Below are 23326 nucleotides of genomic sequence, written 5' to 3'. Positions count from 1 at the left end.
TGCTTAAAAATTCAACAACAGTCGAAATGAACAAAATTAAAACCAAACAAAACAGATAAACTTCTGTGCATTATCCTCTTCTCTTTAGTTCGCCAATGCCACGGTCAGCGCAACTGTGACACGCAGCAGCATCCTTCTCTTCCCCAGCTTGACACGTAGGCTAACATCGAACCTGAGTGATAAAACACAATAATTGTGTCATTCCAAATATACTGAAAAAAGCAGAAAGCCATTCATAAAAACAGCCACTTTGTTAGGCTTAAATATGCGCCTATGTGAGGGGATGGTTTTCTCACCTGTTCAATGTGACTTCTGTTTTCGGACATCACTGGACAGCTTCTCCACATCGGGCATGTAGTTTGTAACTTTAATCTTGACGCAGGACTGCAAGCTCTCATCTGTGAGGCGGGTGCGGTATTTGGATTTGATATAGTTCATGTTTGAGAAGATCTGCTCGCAGAAATATGTTGATCCAAACATGGATAACACTGCAAATGCGTATTTCTTCATGTTACCATAAGTTTCGGGAAGAGCCTTCCATGTTTCAAACACAAGTTTCTCGGGTGTTGGGAGGCTTTCGATTTCGCTCCACTTGTGGCTTTGGGCAGCGTGGGCTTTCTGGCGGCTGACGTCTTCAAGCTCTGCTGTCAGACGTTTGAATTTGGCAACCCACGTTTCTTTGTCGGCTATATCGGCCATTTCCATTTCGAGCTCAGCTGGATCAATTCCTGGGAATGTTTTCAGCAAGGAAGGGTCAATTTCCAGGGGTGTGACAGGGAAAGACAGAGTCACCCTTTCCTTTCGGAATTCACTAAATCTACCCCCAAATGCAGCTTGCATGTCAACGATTGCACCTTTCAAATAATCACTATTGAGTGTGTGATCGTGATGGGCGTCTTTGAACTCTCTCAGGGATGAGAAGTGGGAGAGCGTGCCTCGCTGTACATCCCTGGCCAATACTGTCAGCTTGCGCTCGAATGACAAAACGGCTTCCAGCATTTGAAGCGCAGTGTTTCCCCGCTCCTGGAGACTTTTGTTGAGCGTGTTCAGAAAGGTGTTAACGTGCTCTAAACACGCAACAAAGCGACGCAAAACTTCGCCCCTGGATAGCCAGCGGACCTTGTTGTGCAGCAGGAGATCCGCATATTCGCTCTCAACTTCCTCTAGCGATGCACGGAACTGGCGGTGGTTTAGTGCTTTTGCGAGTATTTTGTTGACAATTTGGATGACATGGTTCATCACCTCAATACACTCCGCTGGGAATGTTTGCGCACACAGCGCCTCTTGGTGCAATATGCAATGGAATGCAAGCAGATCTCGATCCAATGCTTTCTGTAGTAACGTCACAAACCCCTTTTGCGACCCTCTCATACTCGGCGCACCGTCTGTGTCGACTGAAATCAGGTGGCCAGTGTGTATTCCTTTGTCATTTAAACACTGTAGCACAGCGTCGCAGATGTCCTCCCCCCGTGTTTGGCCTTTTAACGGTATCAATTCGATCATTTCTTCTTGCGGCCCATCAGAGTTCATGTAGGCCTACCTGCATAGCAGAGCTGTCTGTTCGATATCCGTCACGTCACACGACTCATCACAGGCAATTGAGAAAGCTGGAGCTGAATTGATGTCCTTGATTTGCTGATCGGTGATATTGTTTGCCATTTTAATTGCCCTCTCCTTCACTGTTTTTGCGGAGAGAGGCATGTCTTTAATTTTCTGAATGATCTCAGTTTTGTTTTTGAAGTCCGAAAATAGGTGCTCTGACATTTTAATGAATGAATCATTCATGTAGCCTACTCGCCATCTGTGAATGGTTTTCCACGCTTTACTGTCCCGGGCTGCAACAAAACTCGCAGCAGTAGTAGAGTTTGGAGATGCAATCCACTTCTTGAAACTGTTTTTTCGGCCCTCAAATCTCTTCACCAGCAATGCAATTGCACTTTTCCTCTCAGTTCCAACTGGGTGATCGGCAGCAAATTTAGCGTGCTTTAGCTGGAAATGTCGCTCCAAATTGCTCTTCTTGTTAATTCGACAACTTCTCATTGCAAATCAAACATGCCGGCAACCCTTCAGCATTGACAATGAACGCATACAGTTCAGTCCATTCTTCCTTAAATCCTCTGTTTTCATCGGCAATCTTCCTCTTTTTTCCTTTTAAATCCATGGCCCTTAACTCACACCCGTTTGTTTGCTTGCTGTGTCGCAGGCTAGGACGTAACTTTGCTATTGCGCGCCATTCTGAAATTAGTTATTTTAAATATATTTACAACTACGTAAATTTTTACAGCATACAAATGTTTATGTCATGTTTACCCCTTAAGAAACCATATTAAAAAAACCAACAATAAAAAAATTTTGTCGACTTGTGTCGACAATACTGTCGACACCAGTAACTTGAACAAAACAAATGTCCTTCCTAACCTTTTGATGATTAAATATAAAGTGGTTATTCTACTTTTCTTCCACGTATAATCGAAATCATGGGATCTATGGGGCGCCGTTTGTAAAAACTCTGTTACAATTTTTTAGCTGATACATTTTCAACATTTAGCTCACTTTCCTCACATTTAGCGCATTTTCCTCACATTTGAGAGAAATTCATGTAAAACAACATGTTATATTTAATTGTCAACAATATGTTCAAATGTACAAAATCCATGTTAGAAATTATATCTAAATGTTAGATCTAAATCTAAATGTTAAATATAAATATAAATGTTAAATATAAATATAAATGTTAAATTTATATCTAAATGTTAAATGTTACATCTAAATGTTAAATCTAAATCTAAATGTTAAATTTATATCTAAATGTTAAATCTAAATCTAAATGTTAAATCTAAATCGAAATGTTATATATAAATCTAGATGTTAAATGTAAATGTTAAATCTATATCTAAATGTTAAATCTAAATGTTGAATCTAAATCTAAATGTTAAATGTTAAATCTAAATGTTAAATGTTAAATCTAAATGTTAACTCTAAATGTGTCGCCAAGTGTAAAGCTAAATATTTAGAAAATATTCAAATCCCCAATGAAACCACGCCCGCTTCAAATCGCGCGGCAAAGATCGAGCGGCAAAGTCAAAGACAAAGTCAAGCAGGCATGGCCGGTTCTCTCGGAGTCCAGGACATCGAACGGGTGGTTATTGCAGCTGTACGGGCTGCACTCCAGGGTGTAGCTCCCCCGGTCCAGTCAACATACGCAACGGTAAGTTAAGTTGTTTTAATTTGATTATTTATTATTAATTAATTATTTATGCAGACGAGGGGGTTAGCCACTGTTAGCTAACCCAGCCAGTTAGCTGTGTGGTATATGCTAGCTGAAGTTTTGTTATCGACTCCACTGTAAGGATTCTGTAGCCTAGTTGACTTAGTGGTTACCAGTGACAAAACCGACCACTTACTCTATGAAGCCTGTGCTGTGGTTAACATGTGTAATATTAACGTACTTTGCCGCTATATCTCACATCTAAAATGCGGGCTCTTGTTTCAGGTTTCAACACCAGCGGTGCCCAGTGCCTCAGGCACTTCCAACTTTGCCACCACCGTCACATCACTGAGATCAGTAAGTTGTGATATAATAGCTGGTTAACGTTTATGTTACCCTGAGAAGAATAAAACTATTGATATAAAATAACTGGTTAATATTGAAGTTCAACACTGGTATTTTGAGGATCAGGGCTACAACTAACAATTTGTTTCATAATCGATTAATCTGCTGGTTATATTCTCGATTAATCAATTAGTTGTTTGGTCCATAAAATGATAAAATGTTGATCGCGATTTCCCAAAGTTCAAGATGACATACTCGTTGTCTTGTTCTGTCCACAACCTAAGGATATTTAGTTTACTGTCAAACGGGACTAAAGAAACCAATACATATTATAAATAAAGGTTGTTATTATTATTTGAGATACTGGAATAAGATCATTTTTACTCAAACCGATTATCAATTATGAAAATAGTTGGCAATTAGTTTAATTGTTAACTAATCAATAATCGTTGCAGCTGTAAGCAGGAATATGTAAATTGTAATGTGATGTGTAGTAACTTGTGTGGAATATTATGATTACATCCTATGCATGGCAAAAAAACAAGTTATGATATTAGTGATTGTCATATCTGTTTTTTCCTTTTTTCTTTTTTTTAGGGTGAACATACTTTAATCTCCAAAGAAGACATTGAGGGTTTGCTGCTGCTAGGTACAACTTTCTGAAGTAGCTTCAATCCTGCGGATCTCCAGACCCACATTATACAAGCTCATGCGGGTATATAACATAAGACGCACAAAATTTTGTAACCTTTCTGATGAGGAGTTGGATGCAACTATATGTGAGATAAAAGCAGAACATCCACATGTTGGAGAAGTTATGCTTAATGGACATTTGCGTGCCAGAAACATTGTGGTGCAGCGACGTCGTCTCAGAGACTCCGTTCAACGGGTTGATGGTGCTGGTGTTGAGTCCAGGAGAACAACAACTATACAAAGACGAGTATACACTGTGCCTTGTCCAAACTATATATGGCACATAGATGGAAATCATAAACTGATAAGATGGAAATTAGTTGTACATGGGGCAATGGATGGTTACAGTAGAATGTTAACGTTTCTCCAGTGTTCCAACAACAATCGGGCTGAAACTGTCATGAACCACTTCAGTTCAGCCATCAGCAAACATGGCCGGCCCCTTCATATTAGAACTGATCATGGAGGGGAGAATGTCCAGGTTTGGGAAGACATGAGCATGCACAGAGGTGAACATTCTGTGTTGACTGGAAGCTCTGTACATAACCAGCGAATTGAACGATTCAATCGGGACTTGAACAGAAACTGCAGTCATGTGTTTGCACCCATTTTCTATGAACTAGAGTCAATGGAGGCTTTGAATGTGGACAATGATACAGATTTATTTTCTCTTCATTATGTGTACATTCCCAGGATCAATCGCACAATAGATGAGTATAAATCTGCATTTAACAATCATTCAATTTCCTCTGAGGGAAACAGGACCCCAGTTCAGCTTTTTACACTGGACAGACATCTTCTGTTACTAAACTACCCAGAATCAGCAGCTGAGGAAAGAACAGTAGACTCAGTATCAACTCCTCTTGCACATTACTCATTTTGCCCACTTAACCAGCAGGACTTGCAAGAATTGGTTGTTACAGTAAACCCACTTGAGAATGACGGTAATAAGGGAAAAACATTGTATCACAGAGTACAGGAATTTGTATTACACAAAATTGTAAATATGTAAATGTAGATAAATGTATATATATATTTTAGAACTGAGATGATTAGTTATCAACTTTTGAATTGATTGAACTATTTTGATAGTCAACTGGTAGTCATTTTGTGAAAAAAAAATCTGATTCCAGCTTAATTGTGAATTCTTGCGTCAGTTAATTCCCGTGTGTGTCTCAGTATATCCACCTGTAGAGGATCTCCATGTGTACTTCTCTAATCCTCTCAAACCTGTGAATAAGTGATTTTGGAAAACACAAGTTTATATCATGCCAGAACAGTGAAAGTCGAGCAACCAACTTGTAACTTGCTTTGTAAGATGACTAACACCTGTGAACTTTATGAAAATATTAAAGATATACTTTTTTCTTTTGAAATTCCTCTTCAATTTTTTTCCATGAACTTTTATCACCTGTTGATATTGGACAAGAAAAGCACAAACAGTTTTTTTTGCAAGTGGCTTTTAATCGTTTTAACACTAGCAACGCCGGGCCATTTTTATTTACTACTAGCGCCACAAGAGGGGTCAAATGACCCCTAAGTCATTTGAATGAGAGGCTGTGCATTTGCACATAATGATCACTAGGTGGCGCCAATGAGCTATTACCGCGTGAGCGCCACATGTGTGTGTGCGTCACAAGCCTAGTCCTCAGGATTTTGTCATAAATGTACATATATGAAGCACAAACAGCCTATATTTTCACTACGGGTTTAAGATTAAATGATGCAAATAAAGTAATTGAATTAATTGAGAAATGCCTATATTGTTATCGTGGATATTTTCTCAACACATATTAATAAAAATATATGTACTCCATCAAATATATGAAACAGCAGTTGGCTGAGTGGTCTAGATTCTGCCCTGCAAATCGGGCGACACGAGTTCACGTCCTTTGTACGTCATTTAATTCTTGCCGTTGGTTTATTTTTGTAATTTCCTTTATATCAGAGAAATTAGTCTTAACAATTTACTTTTTATGTAATAAATATCTTACAGTATCCCTAGAACCCAAATATTCCTGGCAAAAACTCATGGTAAAGTTAACGTTAATATTAATGTAACTGATAAGCCTTTGTCACAATGACAAAGACACTGCATGGGAAATTGCAGCCACATAAATTCCATTCAGGTGAGTTTCGCGGCAGGCAGCCAAGAAACTCACTCAGCCAAGAAATATTCTAAATTGACTTAATTTTTTCTCAGCAGAAGTGGTCAGTGGTCAGTTTCTTGGCTGCCTGCCGCGAAACTCACCTGAATTGAATTTATGTGGCTGCAATTTCCCATGCAGTGTCTTTATCATTGTGACAAAGGCTTATCAGTAACATAAATATTAACATTAACTTTACCATGAGTTTTTGCAAGGTATATTTGGGTTCTAGGGATATTGTAAGACATATTTATTATATAAAAAGTAAATTGTTAGGCCAAATTTCTGTGATATAAAGGAAATTATAAAAATAAGCCAACGGCAAGAATGAAATGACGTACCCAGGACGCGAACTCGGGTCGACTGTATTGCAGGGCAGATGCTAAACCAGTCAGCCAACTGCTGGTTCACAAATTTGATGGAATACATGGATCTTGATGTCTCAGCCACACCCAGTGTCTATTGTCTATGCTAGGGTACTTATCTATTCATTCAAAAATAATGTAAGGCCTTTCTTTCAGGAGTGGCAGAACCTGTGATCCATCATCCAAATACATATTGATAACATAGTTATAGCATACTTAGTGTTTTACAGTAAGCTTGTTTTTTAATTATATATATATATATATATATATATATATATATATATATATAAAAGGCAAAGCGATTGGGGTGGTGGGCAAGTAATGTAGTCGGTGTCTGAACACTCGTGCGATCTGTAGATAATTCACATTGTTAATTTTGAATGGGACTGAACAGTGTTCCAGTGTGCTATAAAAATCATGCACAAGCAATTCACCATCTGTTGTACACTAGAATGCAATTAGTTACATTTAAGTCTAAACTTACCTCGTAGTACTTCAAACCCTCAACTAACTGATCATAGCAGCTCTGTCGTTGAATGACGACATGGAAAAGTATTGCATTCTGCACAAATGCATCTTTGTTGTCCATGCTGACTGGGTTCGGAAGACCTTCGAGTTGGTATCTCCATGAGTCACAGCATTCCACTGCTTGCTCCAGCTCCTCTGTGGTTAATGCTTGATCAACCTTAAGGTGCAATCGAAAAATAAGGATATGATAGATGCATTCAGAATTTAAATAAATGCCTCAGAAACTGGGATTGAAGCGAATAACATTTTATCACACTCATATCATACCTTCTTCAGGGCTTCTCTCAGTTCCATGTCAGCTACATCATCTGGAGTGACCTTCAACTGAAAGATGTGTCCTGTCAGAAGGTAGTCCACTACCAGAGGAGAAAGGAGGGCTGGAGGTTCACCACCCTGGACGATGATGGTAGACATCATCTGTCCAATAGTGCGGTACACTCCATTCTGCACATGAGAAATGTTCATTCTTGGAGTAAAGCCATTTAGAGACTCGAGGACAAAAGGACAAAAAGCAATTTGTTTATTCAGTAAAGACAACTAGAATCACTCAAGATATCATACAATAATCTGAATACCATTAACATATAACAGAAAAACTGTATATGGAATAGAATTTTAGAATAGGCAAAAACACATTTATACTGCATGCATAAACTGCAAGGGATTGGCATAAAGTTACATGTTACAAGGTTTATTGAAGATGTGTTGGGTTTTAAGTTTTTGAGTACCCATTTTCATTCAGATATCCATTATCTTGAGGTGAGAAGTCAAGGGCATAAATTTAGCCTAACTTATTATTTGTTATTGCTATTTAGCCCCCTTCCAACAATCTATGGCTAATAAAGCGCCAATTATGTATGTTACCCAAACTTTAAGAGGGCAGCTTACCCAGTATGCAAGTAAAATAATTGTACCACCACAGCACAGAAGTACATTTGATGTAAAGTACATAACAATTATGCAAAAAAAAAAAAAGATTACCTTCAAATGCTCCACTCTCTTTGAAGATGGCTTTCACAAGCAGACGGAGGAATTCTCGCCGTGGCCCTCCGAGGTCTTCTCCATCTTCGTTGGTGCCTTCGTCACTGGCAAAGGTGACATACAGCAGATCGGTGCACTCAGTGAATTTCCGTCTACTAAACTGTCGGAGGGCAGTTGTCCACACGTTCCCTCGGCTGATGTAGATTGGTCTGTATGCTTCTGTGACAACCCTCTCACTGTGAGCTTTCACAATTCCTGTAATTTCTTCTATGCTCAAACTTTCTGCAAACCTTCAGAACATAAAGGATAATGATTATTACCAGCACACATGAAAGCCACACTGACCACTCTAATTTTGACTGGTGCAACACTGAAAGTTAAAAAGGAGCAAAGCAAGTATACCTTGAATCCTGTAAGGGCTGCACAGACTCTTCTAAAAGACTGCGTCTGATGGCCTCCTCAATGGCTTCATCTTCTTCAATATCAATAGGACTGTTAATTAAGACACAAGGATAAAAGATTCATTCCCTAACAAAATGGACCAACATAAATGTAACAAATATTACATGAGAAAACCTTAAGTTAATACATATAACTGTACATGAAATCTGCAAAGTGATTCATAGCTTCATTTGGCCCTCGCTGTCCCTGTAGGTCCATCCCATCATCGGATGGAGGAGCACTGGCTTCCACCCTCTCTTGCCTCTCACAGTGTTCGCTCTGGGCTCTGGACGGTGCATGTCTCTGAGTCACTACATAAAGAGAATCTACTCAGTAACTCTTAATAATAACCTAAACAATACTTTCAATCCATTGATGCAAATTATGCTACACTGTTTTTTAGGGGTGGGAATCTCTTGGCACCTCACGATTTGATTCCGATTATGAGGTAAACGATTAGATTCTAAACCGATTATCGATGCAACAAAAAAATGTACGTACATTTCCATGCGTGATTTTCAAAAATATATAAACACATCTGAGTTTGCTACCACTTCCTACTTTTGTGATGACCATCAAAGACATCAACAGATGAATTCACTTATCTAATATTTTATTAGAGAAAAAGCTTTTGTCACAAATATGACATTCTATGAACAATGCAATAATCAATGCAGCTTGCATTACAACACAATATGGAAGTTTGTAAAAAATAGGGTTCAGTTTTATTTTCCATGTCAAAGAAAAAGCTGCTCTTGAATTAGAAGGAGTTCTTGTGTCTGGCTGTGAGTTTGCGTGCATGCTATGTGTAGGCTGAATCGCAATCATGTCAAAACAAATCAGATTGGCCAATAAAAAAAAGGTAATTCAGATTATTAATTTATCTGCATTGAGACAGAATCATTCTAGAGAGAATCGCGATGCATCGAAGAATAGATTATTATTCCCAACCCTACTATTTTCACTCCACACAAATAATAACGGTTTTGTTTCAATAAGTTCAATAATGCAATAAGTCACCAATTCATCAAAAAAATCAAGTCAGATCAGAAATTAACCTGCAAAGTGATTCATAGCTTCATTTGGCCCTCGCTGTCCCTGTAGGTCCATCCCATCATTAGATGGAGGAGCACTGGCTTCCACCCTCTCTTGCCTCTCACAGTGTTCGCTCTGGGCTCTGGACGGTGCATCTCTCCGAGTCACTACATAAAGAGAATCTACTCAGTAACTCTTAATAATAACCTAAACAATACTTGTTTCAATAAGTTCAATAATGCAATAAGTCACCAATTCATCACAAAAATCAAGTCAGATCAGCAATTAACCTTGAGAGGTTCGAGAGTTGTTTACTGGGATTTTCTATACAAATGAGGGGTGTTAATTTATTTATTTTTTTACTCACCTCTCCTTCGTTGTACAACCGGGCTTTCAAAATCACTGTCATCAGACAGCTCCACACTACAGTTCTGCACAAAAGAAAAAGGTACTCCTATGTAAAAACAGGCAACTTGAACAGTAATTCAATCAGACATAATTTTATCTGATTGAAAAATTACATATTTTCTTGGTGTGGGGAGTAAACAACATCTAGCTAGTAAATGGAGATAGAGGTATGTGTTGGAATAGGATGTGGGGGATGATTCAGTTATTGAGTACAGGTGTGCTCATCACTGGATCACCAGTTTATGGGTGTTCCGTCCCATGTGCAGTAACAGATCAAGGCCCAAGGTCTGTGGAAATATAGGGGCCAAAAAACTGTGGACTAGTGTGGGCTGAAAGCTTTTTCTGAGTTCAATAAATGGGCAGCACCCGATTTAGACTGAGCCTTTTGTCCGCCGAGTTACCACACTAATGTATTCAATAACATGCTCACCTGTGCAGGAACTTCCATTTCTGCCATAATATACAGGCATGTGCTGGAACAGACGGAGGCAACTTCTTTACCACCCCAGGGGAAATTGGAGGTGACCTTCGGTATCATCAGTTTTTTACACCCCTTGATGGTGCTCAAAAACTGAAATGGAAGTGACTGGTGCTCTGATAAGCCAAATGCTCCACTGAAGATAGCTGTTATTTCAGCTCTCACTTGGTCTTCAGACCATTCTGTGGAAAAAGAAATTTTTCCAACAAGGCCAGCCGTAGCTAACCTGGTCCGAGTTTCTCCTCTGGGTATAATGAAGACCGATACCCCCGGTGAAAAAGTTAAACATACAACATCCTTCGTGTATGTTTTGACATTCCTTCGTCTCAAGTATCCCGATTAAGCCCGATTACGTAGAGGGATGGATGGCAGAGGAGCCTATTGAAAACAAGCAGATCAAGAGACTTTTCTTAATAGAGCCGATAATGACCAAGTTTAACAGTAAAGTTGTAAAGAACTGCATACAGGTCTCCATGCTGACATTTAATGTAATTTTGCCATGCACAGGATGAAATCAGTATATGCCAATCAAGTTAGTACATTTCACATTAACACTTTATTAATTGATTAGTTGACAACAATTCAACTAATTGCCAACTATTTTGATAATTTATAATCGGTTTGAGTAAAAATGATCTTATTCCAGTATCTCAAATAATAATAACACCAACAACCTTTATTTATAATATGTATTGGTTTCTTTAGTCCCGTTTGACAGTAAACTAAATATCCTTAGGTTGTGGACAGAACAAGACAACGAGTATGTCATCTTGAACTTTGGGAAATAGCGATCAACATTTTATCATTTTATGGACCAAACAACTAATTGATTAATCGAGAATATAACCATCAGATTAATCGATTATGAAACGAATTGTTAGTTGTAGCCCTAATCCTCAAATTACCAGTGTTGAACTTCAATATTAACCAGTTATTTTATATCAATAGTTTTATTCTTCTCAGGGTAACATAAACGTTAACCAGCTATTATATCACAACTTACTGATCTCAGTGGTGTGACGGTGGTGGCAAAGTTGGAAGTGCCTGAGGCACTGGGCACCGCTGGTGTTGAAACCTGAAACAAGAGCCCGCATTTTAGATGTGAGATATAGCGGCAAAGTACGTTAATATTACACATGTTAACCACAGCACAGGCTTCATAGAGTAAGTGGTCGGTTTTGTCACTGGTAACCACTAAGTCAACTAGGCTACAGAGTCCTTACAGTGGAGTCGATAACAAAACTTCAGCTAGCATATACCACACAGCTAACTGGCTGGGTTAGCTAACAGTGGCTAACCCCCTCGTCTGCATAAATAATTAATTAATAATTAATAATCAAATTAAAACAACTTAACTTACCGTTGCTGATGTGGACTGGACCGGGGGAGCTACACCCTGGAGTGCAGCCCGTACAGCTGCAATAACCACCCGTTCGATGTCCTGGACTCCGAGAGAACCGGCCATCCCTGCTTGACTTTGTCTTTGTCTTTGTCTTTGACTTTGCCGCTCGATCTTTGCCGCGCGATTTGAAGCGGGCGTGGTTTCATTGGGGATTTGAATATTTTCTAAATATTTAGCTTTACACTTGGCGACACATTTAGAGTTAACATTTAGATTTAACATTTAACATTTAGATTTAACATTTAACATTTAGATTTAGATTTAACATTTAGATTTAACATTTAACATTTAGATATAGATTTAACATTTACATTTAACATATAACATCTAGATTTATGTATAACATTTCGATTTAGATTTAACATTTAGATTTAGATTTAACATTTAGATATAAATGTAACATTTAGATTTAGATTTAACATTTATATGTAACATTTAACATTTAGATATAATAATACATAAGATGTATTATTATTAATACAAATCCTCTTTGCTTATGGTTGGCCAGATCTAGTTATTTAGTTCCATAGGCTCCTCAATGCTCAGGCACTACAGTAAACCTGTACTAAGTGCACTCTGTACTTTATGGACTAAGTGATATTCCTGGTTGTTTACATTCCTCCGACTGCAAACGCGGTGCACGCGAGTGACGTCAGCCACACCGTCGTCGCGGGACTCCAGTCACGCAACCCAGTCGCCAAGAAAATACGTTGACGATGTACGTTTCCATGAACACTGGATACGTAGCATTTCAACGTAAAAAAATAGCGTGTTATACCTACAGTATCCACGCGTGCCGCTGTGGAGACGGGTTTCGGGGTTTGGGTTTCACGGCTTTCGCGGCAAATTGTGGACACGATTGTTTAGGGGGGGGGAGGTAGACTGTTGTTGACCGGGGGGGGGGGGGGAGACACGTTTGTTGAGGGGGACGACGGCGACACGATTGTAGGGGGGGGGGGGCGACACGTTTGTTGAGGGGGGGGGGGGGGCATGCTCGACAACGAGAGTTGAAATTATTTTCCCTCCATTGACACCCATTCATATTTTTCGATCTCATAGGTCCCATGAGCCCTACCGGAAGGGGCGTGACTTCGCCACTCTATAAGCTACGCCGTGTTCCGGAGCCGCGGGGGATTCTGGGAATTGGGGTTGTCAGTTGACAAATGGGGCTTTTGTTAACTTGTTTTGTTGTTAGGATTAAGTGGGGTTAATGGGTTCGGGATGTTATGTGGTTGTGTGTTGTTCTATTAACATTGTTCGTGTGTTCATTGTTGTCGACACCGTCACCGAGAGTGACGTGACCATCGTTTCGTGCAGCTGTTCCGTGTTGAAGTCTCGTTCAATAAAAACCAACTCTCGTTGTCGAGCGTTCAATAAAAACCAACTCTCGTTGTCGAGCGTGCCCCCCCCTACAAACGTGTCTCCCCCCCCCCCCCCCCCCCCCCTCAACAAACGTGTCGTCGTCCCCCCCCCTCAACAAACGTGTCTCCCCCCCCCCTCCCCGGTCAACAACAGTCTACCCCCCCCCCCCCCCCTAAACAATCGTGTCCACAATTTGCCGCGAAAGCCGTGAAACCCAAACCCCGAAACCCGCCTCCACAGCGGCACGCGTGGATACTGTAGGTATAACACGCTATTTTTTACGTTGAAATGCTACGTATCCAGTGTTCATGGAAACGTACACCGTCAACGTATTTTCTTGGCGACTGGGTTGAGTCACGGCACCCTGACGCATTCATCGCGATATCTGGGGACTTCAATCACATCACTCTGGCTGCAACACTGCCCACTTTCAAGCAGTTTGTGGACTGTCCTACCAGGGAAAACAAGACACTTGACCTGCTGTATGCAAATGTTAAGGATGCTTACAGCTCCACTGCCCTTCCTCCTCTTGGAAAATCAGACCACAACCTCATCCACCTGCAGCCCCTGTATAAGCCCCAAGGCCAGCGGCTACCTGTGACCACCAGGACTGTGAGGAGATGGTCACAGGAGACCGATGGAGCTTTGCAGGGCTGCTTTGAACTAACAGACTGGGAGTTGCTCTGTGATTCACATGGAGAGGACCTTGATGATCTCACGGACTGCATAACAGGGTACATCAACTTCTGTGTGGACAGTGTTGTTCCTACAGTGACTGTACGCTGTTTCCCCAATAACAAGCCGTGGGTCACCAGAGACATCAAGGTCCTGCTGAATGAGAAGAAGAGGGCCTTCAGAGATAGGGACAGGGAGCAGATGAGGCGGGTACAGAGGAAGCTTAAGGAGAGGATCCAACAGGGTAAGGACAGCTACAGGATGAAGTTGGAGCGCAAACTCCAGCAGAACAACCTGAAGGACGTGTGGAGCGGTATGAGGAGCATCACTGGCTACAAATCATCGGGCAGCCAAGCAATAGGAGGTGGTACTGAACGAGCCAACGAGTTGAACCTGTTTTTCAATAGGTTTGATGAGAGGGCTCCGGACTACCCCTCCCCCAGCTCCTCTACAACCATCCACCTCCAAACCTCCAGCCCTGCTGCCCACCCTCCATTCCTTTCTGACTACACCCTGCCTGTTCTCTCCCCCCCACCATCACCTCTCCCCACACCCTTCAACACACACGGCAGACAGACCTTCACTGCAGAGCAGGTGAGGAAGGAGCTGTGCAGACTCCGCCCAGGCAAGGCAGCAGGACCCGACGGTGTCAGCCCAAGGGTCCTCAAAACATGTGCAACCCAGCTGAGTGGAGTTCTGCAGCACATCTTCAACCTGAGCCTGAGTCTGGAGAGGGTCCCTGTACTGTGGAAGACATCCTGCTTGGTACCTGTACCGAAGAAGGCGCGTCCCAGCATCCTCAACGACTACAGACCGGTGGCACTAACGTCTCACCTGATGAAGTCCCTGGAGAGGCTGGTCCTGTCACTTCTTCGGCCCTTGGCCAGCTCATCATTGGACCCTCTTCAGTTTGCTTACCAGCCGAGACTAGGTGTGGAGGACGCCATCATCTTCCTGCTCCACCGTGCCTGCGCCCACCTGGACAGTCCGGGAAGCACTGTGAGAATCCTGTTCTTGGACTTCTCCAGTGCGTTCAACACCATACGGCCTGCTCTGCTGTGGAGTTAGCTGACGGCGATGCAGGTGGACCCTCCCCTGGTTTCCTGGATTACAGACTATTTGTCAGGTCAACCGCAGTATGTCAGACTGCAGGACGGTGTGTCTGATACTGTGGTCAGCAGCACTGGGGCTCCTCAGGGAAATGTTCTTTCCCCCTTTCTGTTCTCCCTGTATACCTCTGACTTTCAGTTCCTCTCTGAGTCCTGCCACCTGCAGAAGTTTGCGGACGACTCTGCAATTGTTGGCTGTGTTAGTGTGGGGAAGGAGGAGGAGTACAGGAGCGTTGTGGACTCCTTCATCGAGTGGTGTGCAACTAACCATCTGCTTATCAACCCCACCAAGACTAAGGAGCTGGTGGTGGATTTCCGCAGGAGGAAATCTGCCCCTAAACCCATCTCCATCAATGGTGTGACTGTGGATGTTGTCCAGGATTACAAATACCTTGGAGTATTCCTGGATAACAAACTGGACTGGGCCAAGAACACCGAGGCTGTTTACAAGAAGGGCCAGAGTCGACTCTATTTCTTGAGGAAGCTCCGGTCATTCAATGTATGTAACATCATGCTGAGGATGTTCTACCAGTCGATGATAGCCAGTGCCATCTTTTTTGCAGTTGTGTGCTGGGGCAGCAGGCTGAGGGCAGCAGATGCCAGGAAGATCAGTAGGATCATCAGGAAGGCTGGCTCCATCCTGGGGGTCCAGCTGGACTCTTTGGTGGTGGTGTCTGAGAGGAGGATGCTGTGTATACTACACAATATCCTGGTCAACAATGCTCACCCTCTCCACCAGGTGCTGACCTCGAGCAGAAGCACCTTCAGCAATAGACTCATCCTCCCCCGGTGTAACACAGAACGCCAGAGGAAGTCTTTTCTTCCTGTGGCCATCGGACTGTTTAATGCATCTACCTCCGGCTGCAGAAGGGACCGTGGAGACACTATGCCCTGAGACAGGGCTGCACGCTTACTTTTTTAAATGGTAGCACTGGTGCTAGCAAGCGAAAAAATTCAGTAGCACAAAAATAATTTTGTTAGCACGTATACTTCAGTCAAAACAATAAAAATACTATATGAACAGAATAGGACGTATATACAAAAGTAACACTATATGAACAAATTGAACAACAGTAAAGTGACAATGAACATATTAAATAGTAAAGTGACGATGAGAGCCTCTTTTAAAACATCAGCAGCCAGAAGTGGTGAACACATTCAACAAAATTTAACAAACACTTATTTATTAACCTCTGATGTCCTTTCCCCTACCTCGAGGCAATATTTACAAAACATAGACTTCTTGGATTGGTCGTAGACCAGCTAATTGAACGTTTTTAACCACTGGGGTTAAACCTGTACGTTTCCCCTGTTGGCCGAGTCGGAGTCATGGGTGGAGTCGGCTTCATCCGAAGGTGCCAGTTCCGTGCTTGTGGTCGCCGAGTCAATCTCTTCCATACGTGGATTCTTTTTACAAGTTTCCATCTTTATTTGATGAAGAAGAACTTCCGAATACAGGGAAATACCTTTTCATTTTTCTGTTTTGCTTAAAAAATGAATTTCCCGCGACCGTTACAAAGCCTCTTCCTCAACGTGCGAATGTTCGGGAAATGTAGTTTTTTTGAGCCTATAACTCAAAATACATTTCCCAACATTCAACGCTCCCATCATGCTCCCACACACTCGCGCTTAGTGGTGCCATTGAAAGCCGTACAGAAAGACGTATTTTTTTTCGGCACGGGTCCTTCTCACCCTTTCGCACCAGTGCGAGTGGACTTGTATTTATCTTCGCACGCTAAATATTTCAATAGCAAATGCGATCAAAACTTTCGCACTGTACAGCCCTGTGAGACCAATGTCACTTTATTTATTTATTTATTTTTACCCAATTTATTTATTTATTTATTTATTTATTTTTACCCAATTTTCAATTAATCACTTTAGTTAATTTATGCTGCCAAAAATTCCTGCTATAATATTTATCACTTTACCACTTTTACCACTAATACCACTTTTATCCAATCGCTCCTTTTCACTCATTTAGTTTGTACTTATTTTATTTCCATCTATTTTATCTATTTTGACTCAAACCCTGTATTACTTTCCCACCTTTGTATTGTAACTGTTGCACAGTAATTTCCCTCAGGATAAATAAAGCATCTTGAATCTTCAATCTTATCTTTTTACTGGTTTGAATGATAACCCTAACCCTGGTTGGCACTAAGGCAAATTCCAATCAACTGTGTTGATTGGAATTCCTTTGCCTTGGAATTCCTTTTAAATTATTTTGTTTGTACTTATTTTATTTCCATCTATTTTATCTATTTTGACTCTAACCCTGTGTAGTGGTATGAGGCAACACTGCTACTTAGACACAGGCTTCTGTTTTACCACGCCCTCTCCGGCTCGTTCGCCAATCATTGTTTGTCGAGGGGATAAAAGTAGGCGGGACTCTCTAAATCGACGCCACTTCGCCCTGGGTGGGACTTTACGTCCTACGTCACTCGCTATGGGTGTGCACGTGTGCGCGTAGCCGTCACTCGCGATGGGTGTGCATGTGAGAAAGGTTTTGGCTTGGAGATAAGGGGTTCGATTCTTTAATAAAGCTAGCTATTTTCTTTCATATTGGACTGGATGTTTGCATGCCATTTTGCGTAACTTGTAGTTTAGGATGAAGAAATGTTACTGGGGTTAAGGTTAGGGTAACGGTAAGGGTAGTCTGGCTGAACGGAAGTGGACAGCGTCTATTGCTTAGCGGCCGATTTGGCCGCGACTCCTCCCCTTCCGGTTGCTGGCGTTACCATATTGTGCTCCCCCTCAAACTCGAAAACTAGGCAGTATGGCGAGTTTTGAAGAGGACTTTGACGGCGCTGTAAAGTTGGCATGTTTGGCTCTTTCCGTGGACACATCTCTGGACAGTATAACATTGTTTTCCAAAGAGACACATGAATAGCAGTTGGTGGTAAATGGCTATAGGCCTACAGACAATTTTTCGAAATTGTTTGTGGAACTAGACATCCAATCTTGTTTAATTTTAATATAATGTAATTACTGATTACTGACTATCTGATTTCATTACAATGGTAGGACCACAACATAGCCTGTTTTGACATTACCTTGGAGACTCCGTCTGGCAGGATTCTCCCCGGGGACGATGCGTTTGCGGTCACGACTATCGCCGGTTGGTGTGGATTTGGCGCATCGTTTCACTCTGACAGCGGCATGAGCGTTTGACATGGATTTAACCAATGAACCGATCCGTTCCACTTCACAATAGCTCCTACGGTATTTCTTTAGTAGTGTTCTACAAGAACGACATATAAATGTTAAAACGTCGTTCGTTTTTATAGGTCCCGTGAGCTCCTCAAGGGCCAAAGTGTATGGTGGCTTGAAATCATCGTGACAAAGAATCAAACGATGTTTGTTCTTTTTATCTATAAAATTATCTCCACATAGGCGACATACATCGTTAATGGTTTTTTGTGGCGTTTGGGATTGAGCCATTTCTGACAGCCTCTGAACGTCAAGAAGTTCCGTCAAAATAATTTCCCCCCCGGCACTATTTTGCATGGACACAACTGCTGCTTCCCGGGCTTAGCCCCGCCCTAGACGATTGTGATTGGTTTAAAGAAATAAAAACAGGCCCGCCCAGTTTCCCCACGGATAGACGGCTCGAGGTAGCGTGGCTCCAGACCATTCTACTTGCTGTAGTTTGGTCTGGCTTTGCGAGACTACGGTAAGGGTAAGACACAAAGTGTTTTTGCAGCACAATATTTCTTACAATAACACAAAGTCCAAAGTTTTGATGACTCCAGTAGGAAACTTAAGATACCTAGAGAAATGCGTCAGTGCTCACAAAACATCAACAAGTCAGCAGTGTGGTACAGGGTGATCATTTCTGAAATCCAGTACAAAAGCTGAAACTATTAGCCAGGAGTGGGAAAGATGCAGACGCAGACGTGGGAAGCAATAAGACACACCAACACACAGTTGCCCGTTGCAAAATGGTTCAGAGTTTAATAGAAATAGTTAGGGTTAGCTGGTATGGCGTTATCTGGTATGGCTATAGTCTAATGTTAGCTTAGTTCGTGTTGTTTCGTCATGTTAATCGCTAGTAATAGTAAGTCCTTTGTAGAAATATAGCCTATCATCACAGACTGTAGGAATGTCACCCACCCTCCATCGCGAACGACACTGACGCTCGTAATCCTGTAGTGCAAGGGAGTTTGTGCACAGATCCGACAAACGGCTACGCGCACACATGCACACCCATAGCGAGTGACGTAGGACGTAATGTCCCGCCCCGGGCGAAGTGGCGTCGATTTGAGAGTCCCAGCTTGGAGTGGGGTAGGGGGAGGGAGAAAGCCGAGGGAGGGAGGCCGCCAGTGACATGACGTCAACTGCATGCAACTACACTTTAATGGGTTGCTGTTAAAAAGGTATTCAGATACTGAAATCGGTGTATGTCCATCAATCACATACAATGAGTAGGCCCCTACACATCTGTCAAGAAAGGCAACGGACAATAAAATAGAAAAAACAAAGTTTTAATGTTGTGCATTTGTACAAACACAAGGTGAAACAATTTGAACTTTAACCTGGTCAACAGATTAAAAAAATACAGATCCAAAGAGTTATTTCCTTGGCCGGTTCTGGATTGGATGAGAATAACACCTGAGTGAATCTTTGAGGTATACAGCCTGGTAATCTACCCACATGGCCCTCTAAAGACGCTGCCAGAGTGAGTGAAAGGCTCTGTGAGAACGTCTGTTCTGGTGGACTGTGCCAGCCGCTGTCAGCACCAGAACAAAACAGTACCAAGTATTGGTACTGTTGTGCCAATAGCCCTATTAATTTAAATGAATGAATTTACATATATAGCAACCGCAATAGGACAATAACACATCCGATAATCTATCTACAAACAAAGGTTTTGCAGTCGTTTGATTAAAAAAGACTGCAGTGGTTTAAATCCTATGAAATGCCACATTTCACTTTTTTGTGGGCGAGGTGCATGTGTCGCCTACTGGTCAATAACCTGCCTTGCAGTTACTGAAGTCTGTCCAGTTCCACCAATCCCAGTGCCCTCTACTGGCTAAGGACGGTACTTCCACCCGCGCCACCGCCCTCTGCTGGTCCTGGATGGCACTGCGTATGGCGGCCGGCTGCGGTTACTGCAGTCTCTCAAATTCCACCCAGGCTACCGCCCTCTGTTGGCTGTCGATGGCACTGCGGATGGCGGACAGCAGGTCGTCCGTGCTGCTCCAGCGGCTGGGCTCCAGCGTGTGGTGGAACAGTGGAAGAGTCTCCAGCTGCAGTTCCTCCCTCCGACACAGATCCTCAATCAACTTCTCCTCTCCGCACTGGGGAAACCACTTCCTGTAGGAGTGCCAGGTGAAGATTGGTTAAGATGGGTCGAAAGACTAAACCAATCGGTGTGATCAATCCATCTTAACCGTCTCTCCTGGCTTCACTCAAACATCCCTAACCAATACAATCTGTCCGCAAAAGATTGGTTTAGAGTAAATACCCTGTAAGATTGTTTTTTAGGCTCATTCCAGTTCAGTAGCGTTGTGATAATGAGCTCTAATAACCCGTTTAGCTGAAGCGAGAAGCTGATGACCAGGTGCCTTAGGAGGGATGGGGTGTGGTTGATGTCGCAGTCATTTGGTGGATCAGCTCCCCAATCTCGATCAGCAACAATTAAGTTATGATACAGCCTTGAGCAGATGCTGTCATCAAAAGGTACTCACAGCAGGTAAGGTGGAAACATCTTGCTCAAAGTTGGCTATAGGTCGACTGCAGACATTGTGGTAGAAACCAAAAAATTCAAAGATCCTAAACCTAAACACTAAACTTCCACCGTTTCAACCTCAAATCGTCTGACTTGCACAGAATGTCTAAACAGTTAAGTTTGTCTCATTAACGATGACATTGTGTTCTGATTTGTTTAGGGTCAGTTAGAGTCAGGGTTGGCGTGAGGCGACTGAGGCAGCGATCCATACTTCAGTCTCCCGTACTTCTTGTTCTTGGGCTGGATGTGGATGACGATTGGGTACACTCCCTGCTTCAGCAGGCCCTGCACATTGGCCAGGCTGAGCTCCAGCAGACAGTGCTTATCCTGAGAGAAGAGAGACGGGGCAAAAGGGGGAAAGGGGGGTAAAGAAATTAAGATCAAGAAATCCGTTTCCTGTTATTTGTCTGGTACATCTTATCTTATCCTGATGTGGAAACCAGAAGAAAAGTGTACCCTTAAGACAGATACCCTGGAGATACCTTTACTTTGAAGTACATGTAAAAGATTTTTTTTAAAGAACTTGTGCTCTGGAGGAACTTTTACTCTGAAGTACAGATGCCCCGGAAGTGGAGGTACTTTAAGATTGGAGGACCAGTACCCTGGAGGTACTTTAACCTTGAAGTACAGATATCCTGGAAGTGGAGCTACTTTAACTTTGAAGTACAGGTACCCTGGAGGTGATTTAACTATGAAGTACAGATCCCGGCGCTGGTTCACCTGGCTGACGATGTCTTGTATGGATTGCAGCCTGATGCCCAGAGAGTCGTCTGGAATCGAGGGGTTCAGCATAAACACGTGTTTCTGGCACCTCTCGGTGGCCGGGATGGGTTCTGCAGCACATAAGGGAAAGGAGTGTATACAGGCGGCATCCATGAATCCCTGTTTGAGCAGCTTGAGAGGAACCGTTGGACATTTTTTATTCATTTGAAAAGCTATTAAAAAGCTATTAAGGAATGAATAACAATGAGCTCGTACCAAATGTACCAAATATGGATAATTTCTGTTGTTTGTTGCAATATCTCGCCATCTACAGCTTCAAAAGTGCTTGACAGATAACACTGAGAGATAACATTATGTGTGTGTGTGTGTGTGTATCTATTTGTCTGTGTATTTTTGTGTGTGTGTATTAGGGCTTTGACTTTTGCCCAAAAATAATATTCGAAGTTTGTTTGTTCATTAATATTAATATTCGAATATATTCAAATATTTATTAATAATATTTTGACCATTAAATGCCTTCAGTAAGACCTGGGCTGAATCGGAATACTTAGTACATACTATTTCTGTTCAGTGTCTACTACTTGACAGTACTACACTTGACAGTGTAGTACGGTCTACAGCTATGCGTAGAACGCCTAGAACGGTCTACAACTATGCGTAGAACGCCTCTGAACGCTTACGAACGCCGCCGAAACTCCACCGGATGTTTGGCGATGACGTATCTCCCCTCAGATGCCGGCAAAATTACCTTGATAAGTTGAATGTTTCCGTCTTGTCACAGTTGCTATTAAAAATGTCTCTTTTTACTTAATTACTTACTTTACTTTTTTACTCTATTTAATGTCTCTTTTTTTCGCCGCTTTCTACGACGTTTCTAAGCCGCTGTTGGTGGTGTCGGGTCAGCCATCTCTTCTTCATTCGTTACCAGACTCCGGTTGCATTGTTGGATAGCGTAATGACCTACCGTTGTATACTGTGGCGGTAGTACGCATTCAGAAACGTTTTCCGTCCTACACAATGCGTACTGAGCATTCGGACGCGCTATATTTGTGGCGTACTACAAAATGCATACTATAAGTATGAGTATTCGGATTCAGCCCTGGATTGGGCTTTGCGATGTTTGTTTACCGGCGTTGCTATGGTTACCGGTCTTGCGTGTTCCAACGGTTTATTAGGTTTCTAATAAATCGCTGTCTAATCAATACTTCATTCACTGCCTCTTCCGTGGTCATTACAATATTATGAATAGACTGCGTCGGTTCTCCGACGTCTCTCCCTCTTGGCCTGCCCATAACAGGTTCGAATATTAAGGGCTGCCTAATATTCGTTCGAATTTTGATTTATTTTTTGATATTCGAATTCGAATTGATTCGAATATTCGAATCACGAAGTTCGGAGTCAAAGCCCTAGTGTGTATGTGTGCGCGTTTGTGCGTGCGTGCGTGCGTCTGTAGCGCACCTGGAGGGCAGGTGTTGAACTGCAGCTGGGACATGGCGGGCTGCAGCAGCTGCTCTATGAGCCCCCTGGAGAGCGGCGAGGGGGAGAAGAGAACCGGCCGCCGCGCCCCCGCCTGCACCGGCAGCACCAGGCTGTAGGGGATCAGCTGCTCCTCCTGGCCTGGGAGGGGGGGCGTAGAGACACAGACACACGTATAGACACACACACACACACACATATAGACACACGCACACA

The 23326-nt window shown here is 42.4% G+C and overlaps 3 protein-coding genes across 5 annotated transcripts in view; 1 reads left to right on the top strand and 2 right to left on the bottom strand.

Moving 5' to 3' along the window:
• The first annotated feature begins 2924 nt into the window (after positions 1–2924).
• LOC115561132 (uncharacterized) lies at positions 2925–5622 on the top strand. Its single transcript, XM_030380956.1, has 2 exons — positions 2925–3565; positions 4151–5622. Exon 2 carries the CDS (start codon positions 4263–4265, stop codon positions 5256–5258), a length of 996 nt encoding a protein of 331 aa, XP_030236816.1. The 5' UTR covers positions 2925–3565; positions 4151–4262; the 3' UTR covers positions 5259–5622.
• A 2520-nt stretch (positions 5623–8142) lies between these two features.
• On the bottom strand, positions 8143–12282 carry LOC115561143 (uncharacterized). Its single transcript, XM_030380966.1, has 8 exons — positions 11990–12282; positions 11633–11704; positions 10582–11007; positions 10111–10174; positions 9767–9910; positions 8869–9019; positions 8670–8759; positions 8143–8557 (listed from the first exon to the last, which is right to left on the bottom strand). Exons 3-8 carry the CDS (start codon positions 10687–10689, stop codon positions 8158–8160), a joined length of 957 nt encoding a protein of 318 aa, XP_030236826.1. The 5' UTR covers positions 10690–11007; positions 11633–11704; positions 11990–12282; the 3' UTR covers positions 8143–8157.
• A 7366-nt stretch (positions 12283–19648) lies between these two features.
• zmp:0000000896 (caspase recruitment domain-containing protein 10) overlaps positions 19649–23326 on the bottom strand; it is a 28379-nt gene continuing 24701 nt past the window's right edge. For 2 of the 3 annotated variants that reach the window (XM_030380914.1, XM_030380935.1), the window contains exons 21-24: positions 23093–23251; positions 21632–21744; positions 21123–21238; positions 19649–20496 (exon numbers count right to left, since the gene is read on the bottom strand). In XM_030380914.1, the coding sequence (XP_030236774.1) occupies positions 20289–20496; positions 21123–21238; positions 21632–21744; positions 23093–23251 (596 nt within the window). In that variant the 3' untranslated portion in view covers positions 19649–20288. The remainder of the gene's footprint in view (positions 20497–21122; positions 21239–21631; positions 21745–23092; positions 23252–23326) is intronic. The other variant, XM_030380924.1, reaches the window with a different exon arrangement.

The sequence above is a fragment of the Gadus morhua genome, chromosome 2 (genome assembly GCF_902167405.1).
Source record: "Gadus morhua chromosome 2, gadMor3.0, whole genome shotgun sequence".
NCBI lineage: Eukaryota > Metazoa > Chordata > Actinopteri > Gadiformes > Gadidae > Gadus > Gadus morhua.
The sequence above is the reverse complement of the archived record's forward strand: the minus strand, read 5'-3'. Positions and strand labels throughout refer to the sequence as shown.

Bases quoted from the DNA above. Each gene is read 5' to 3' on its own strand.
- LOC115561143 (XM_030380966.1), bottom strand. From the start codon at position 10,689: ATGATACCGAAGGTCACCTCCAATTTCCCCTGGGGTGGTAAAGAAGTT. The intron at 10,175-10,581 runs GTGAGCATGTTA...TCTTTTGTGCAG, and splicing joins AAATGGAAGTTCCTGCACAG to AACTGTAGTGTGGAGCTGTC. The intron at 9,911-10,110 runs GTGAGTAAAAAA...CTCTTTATGTAG, and splicing joins GGTTGTACAACGAAGGAGAG to TGACTCGGAGAGATGCACCG.
- LOC115561132 (XM_030380956.1), top strand. From the start codon at position 4,263: ATGCGGGTATATAACATAAGACGCACAAAATTTTGTAACCTTTCTGAT.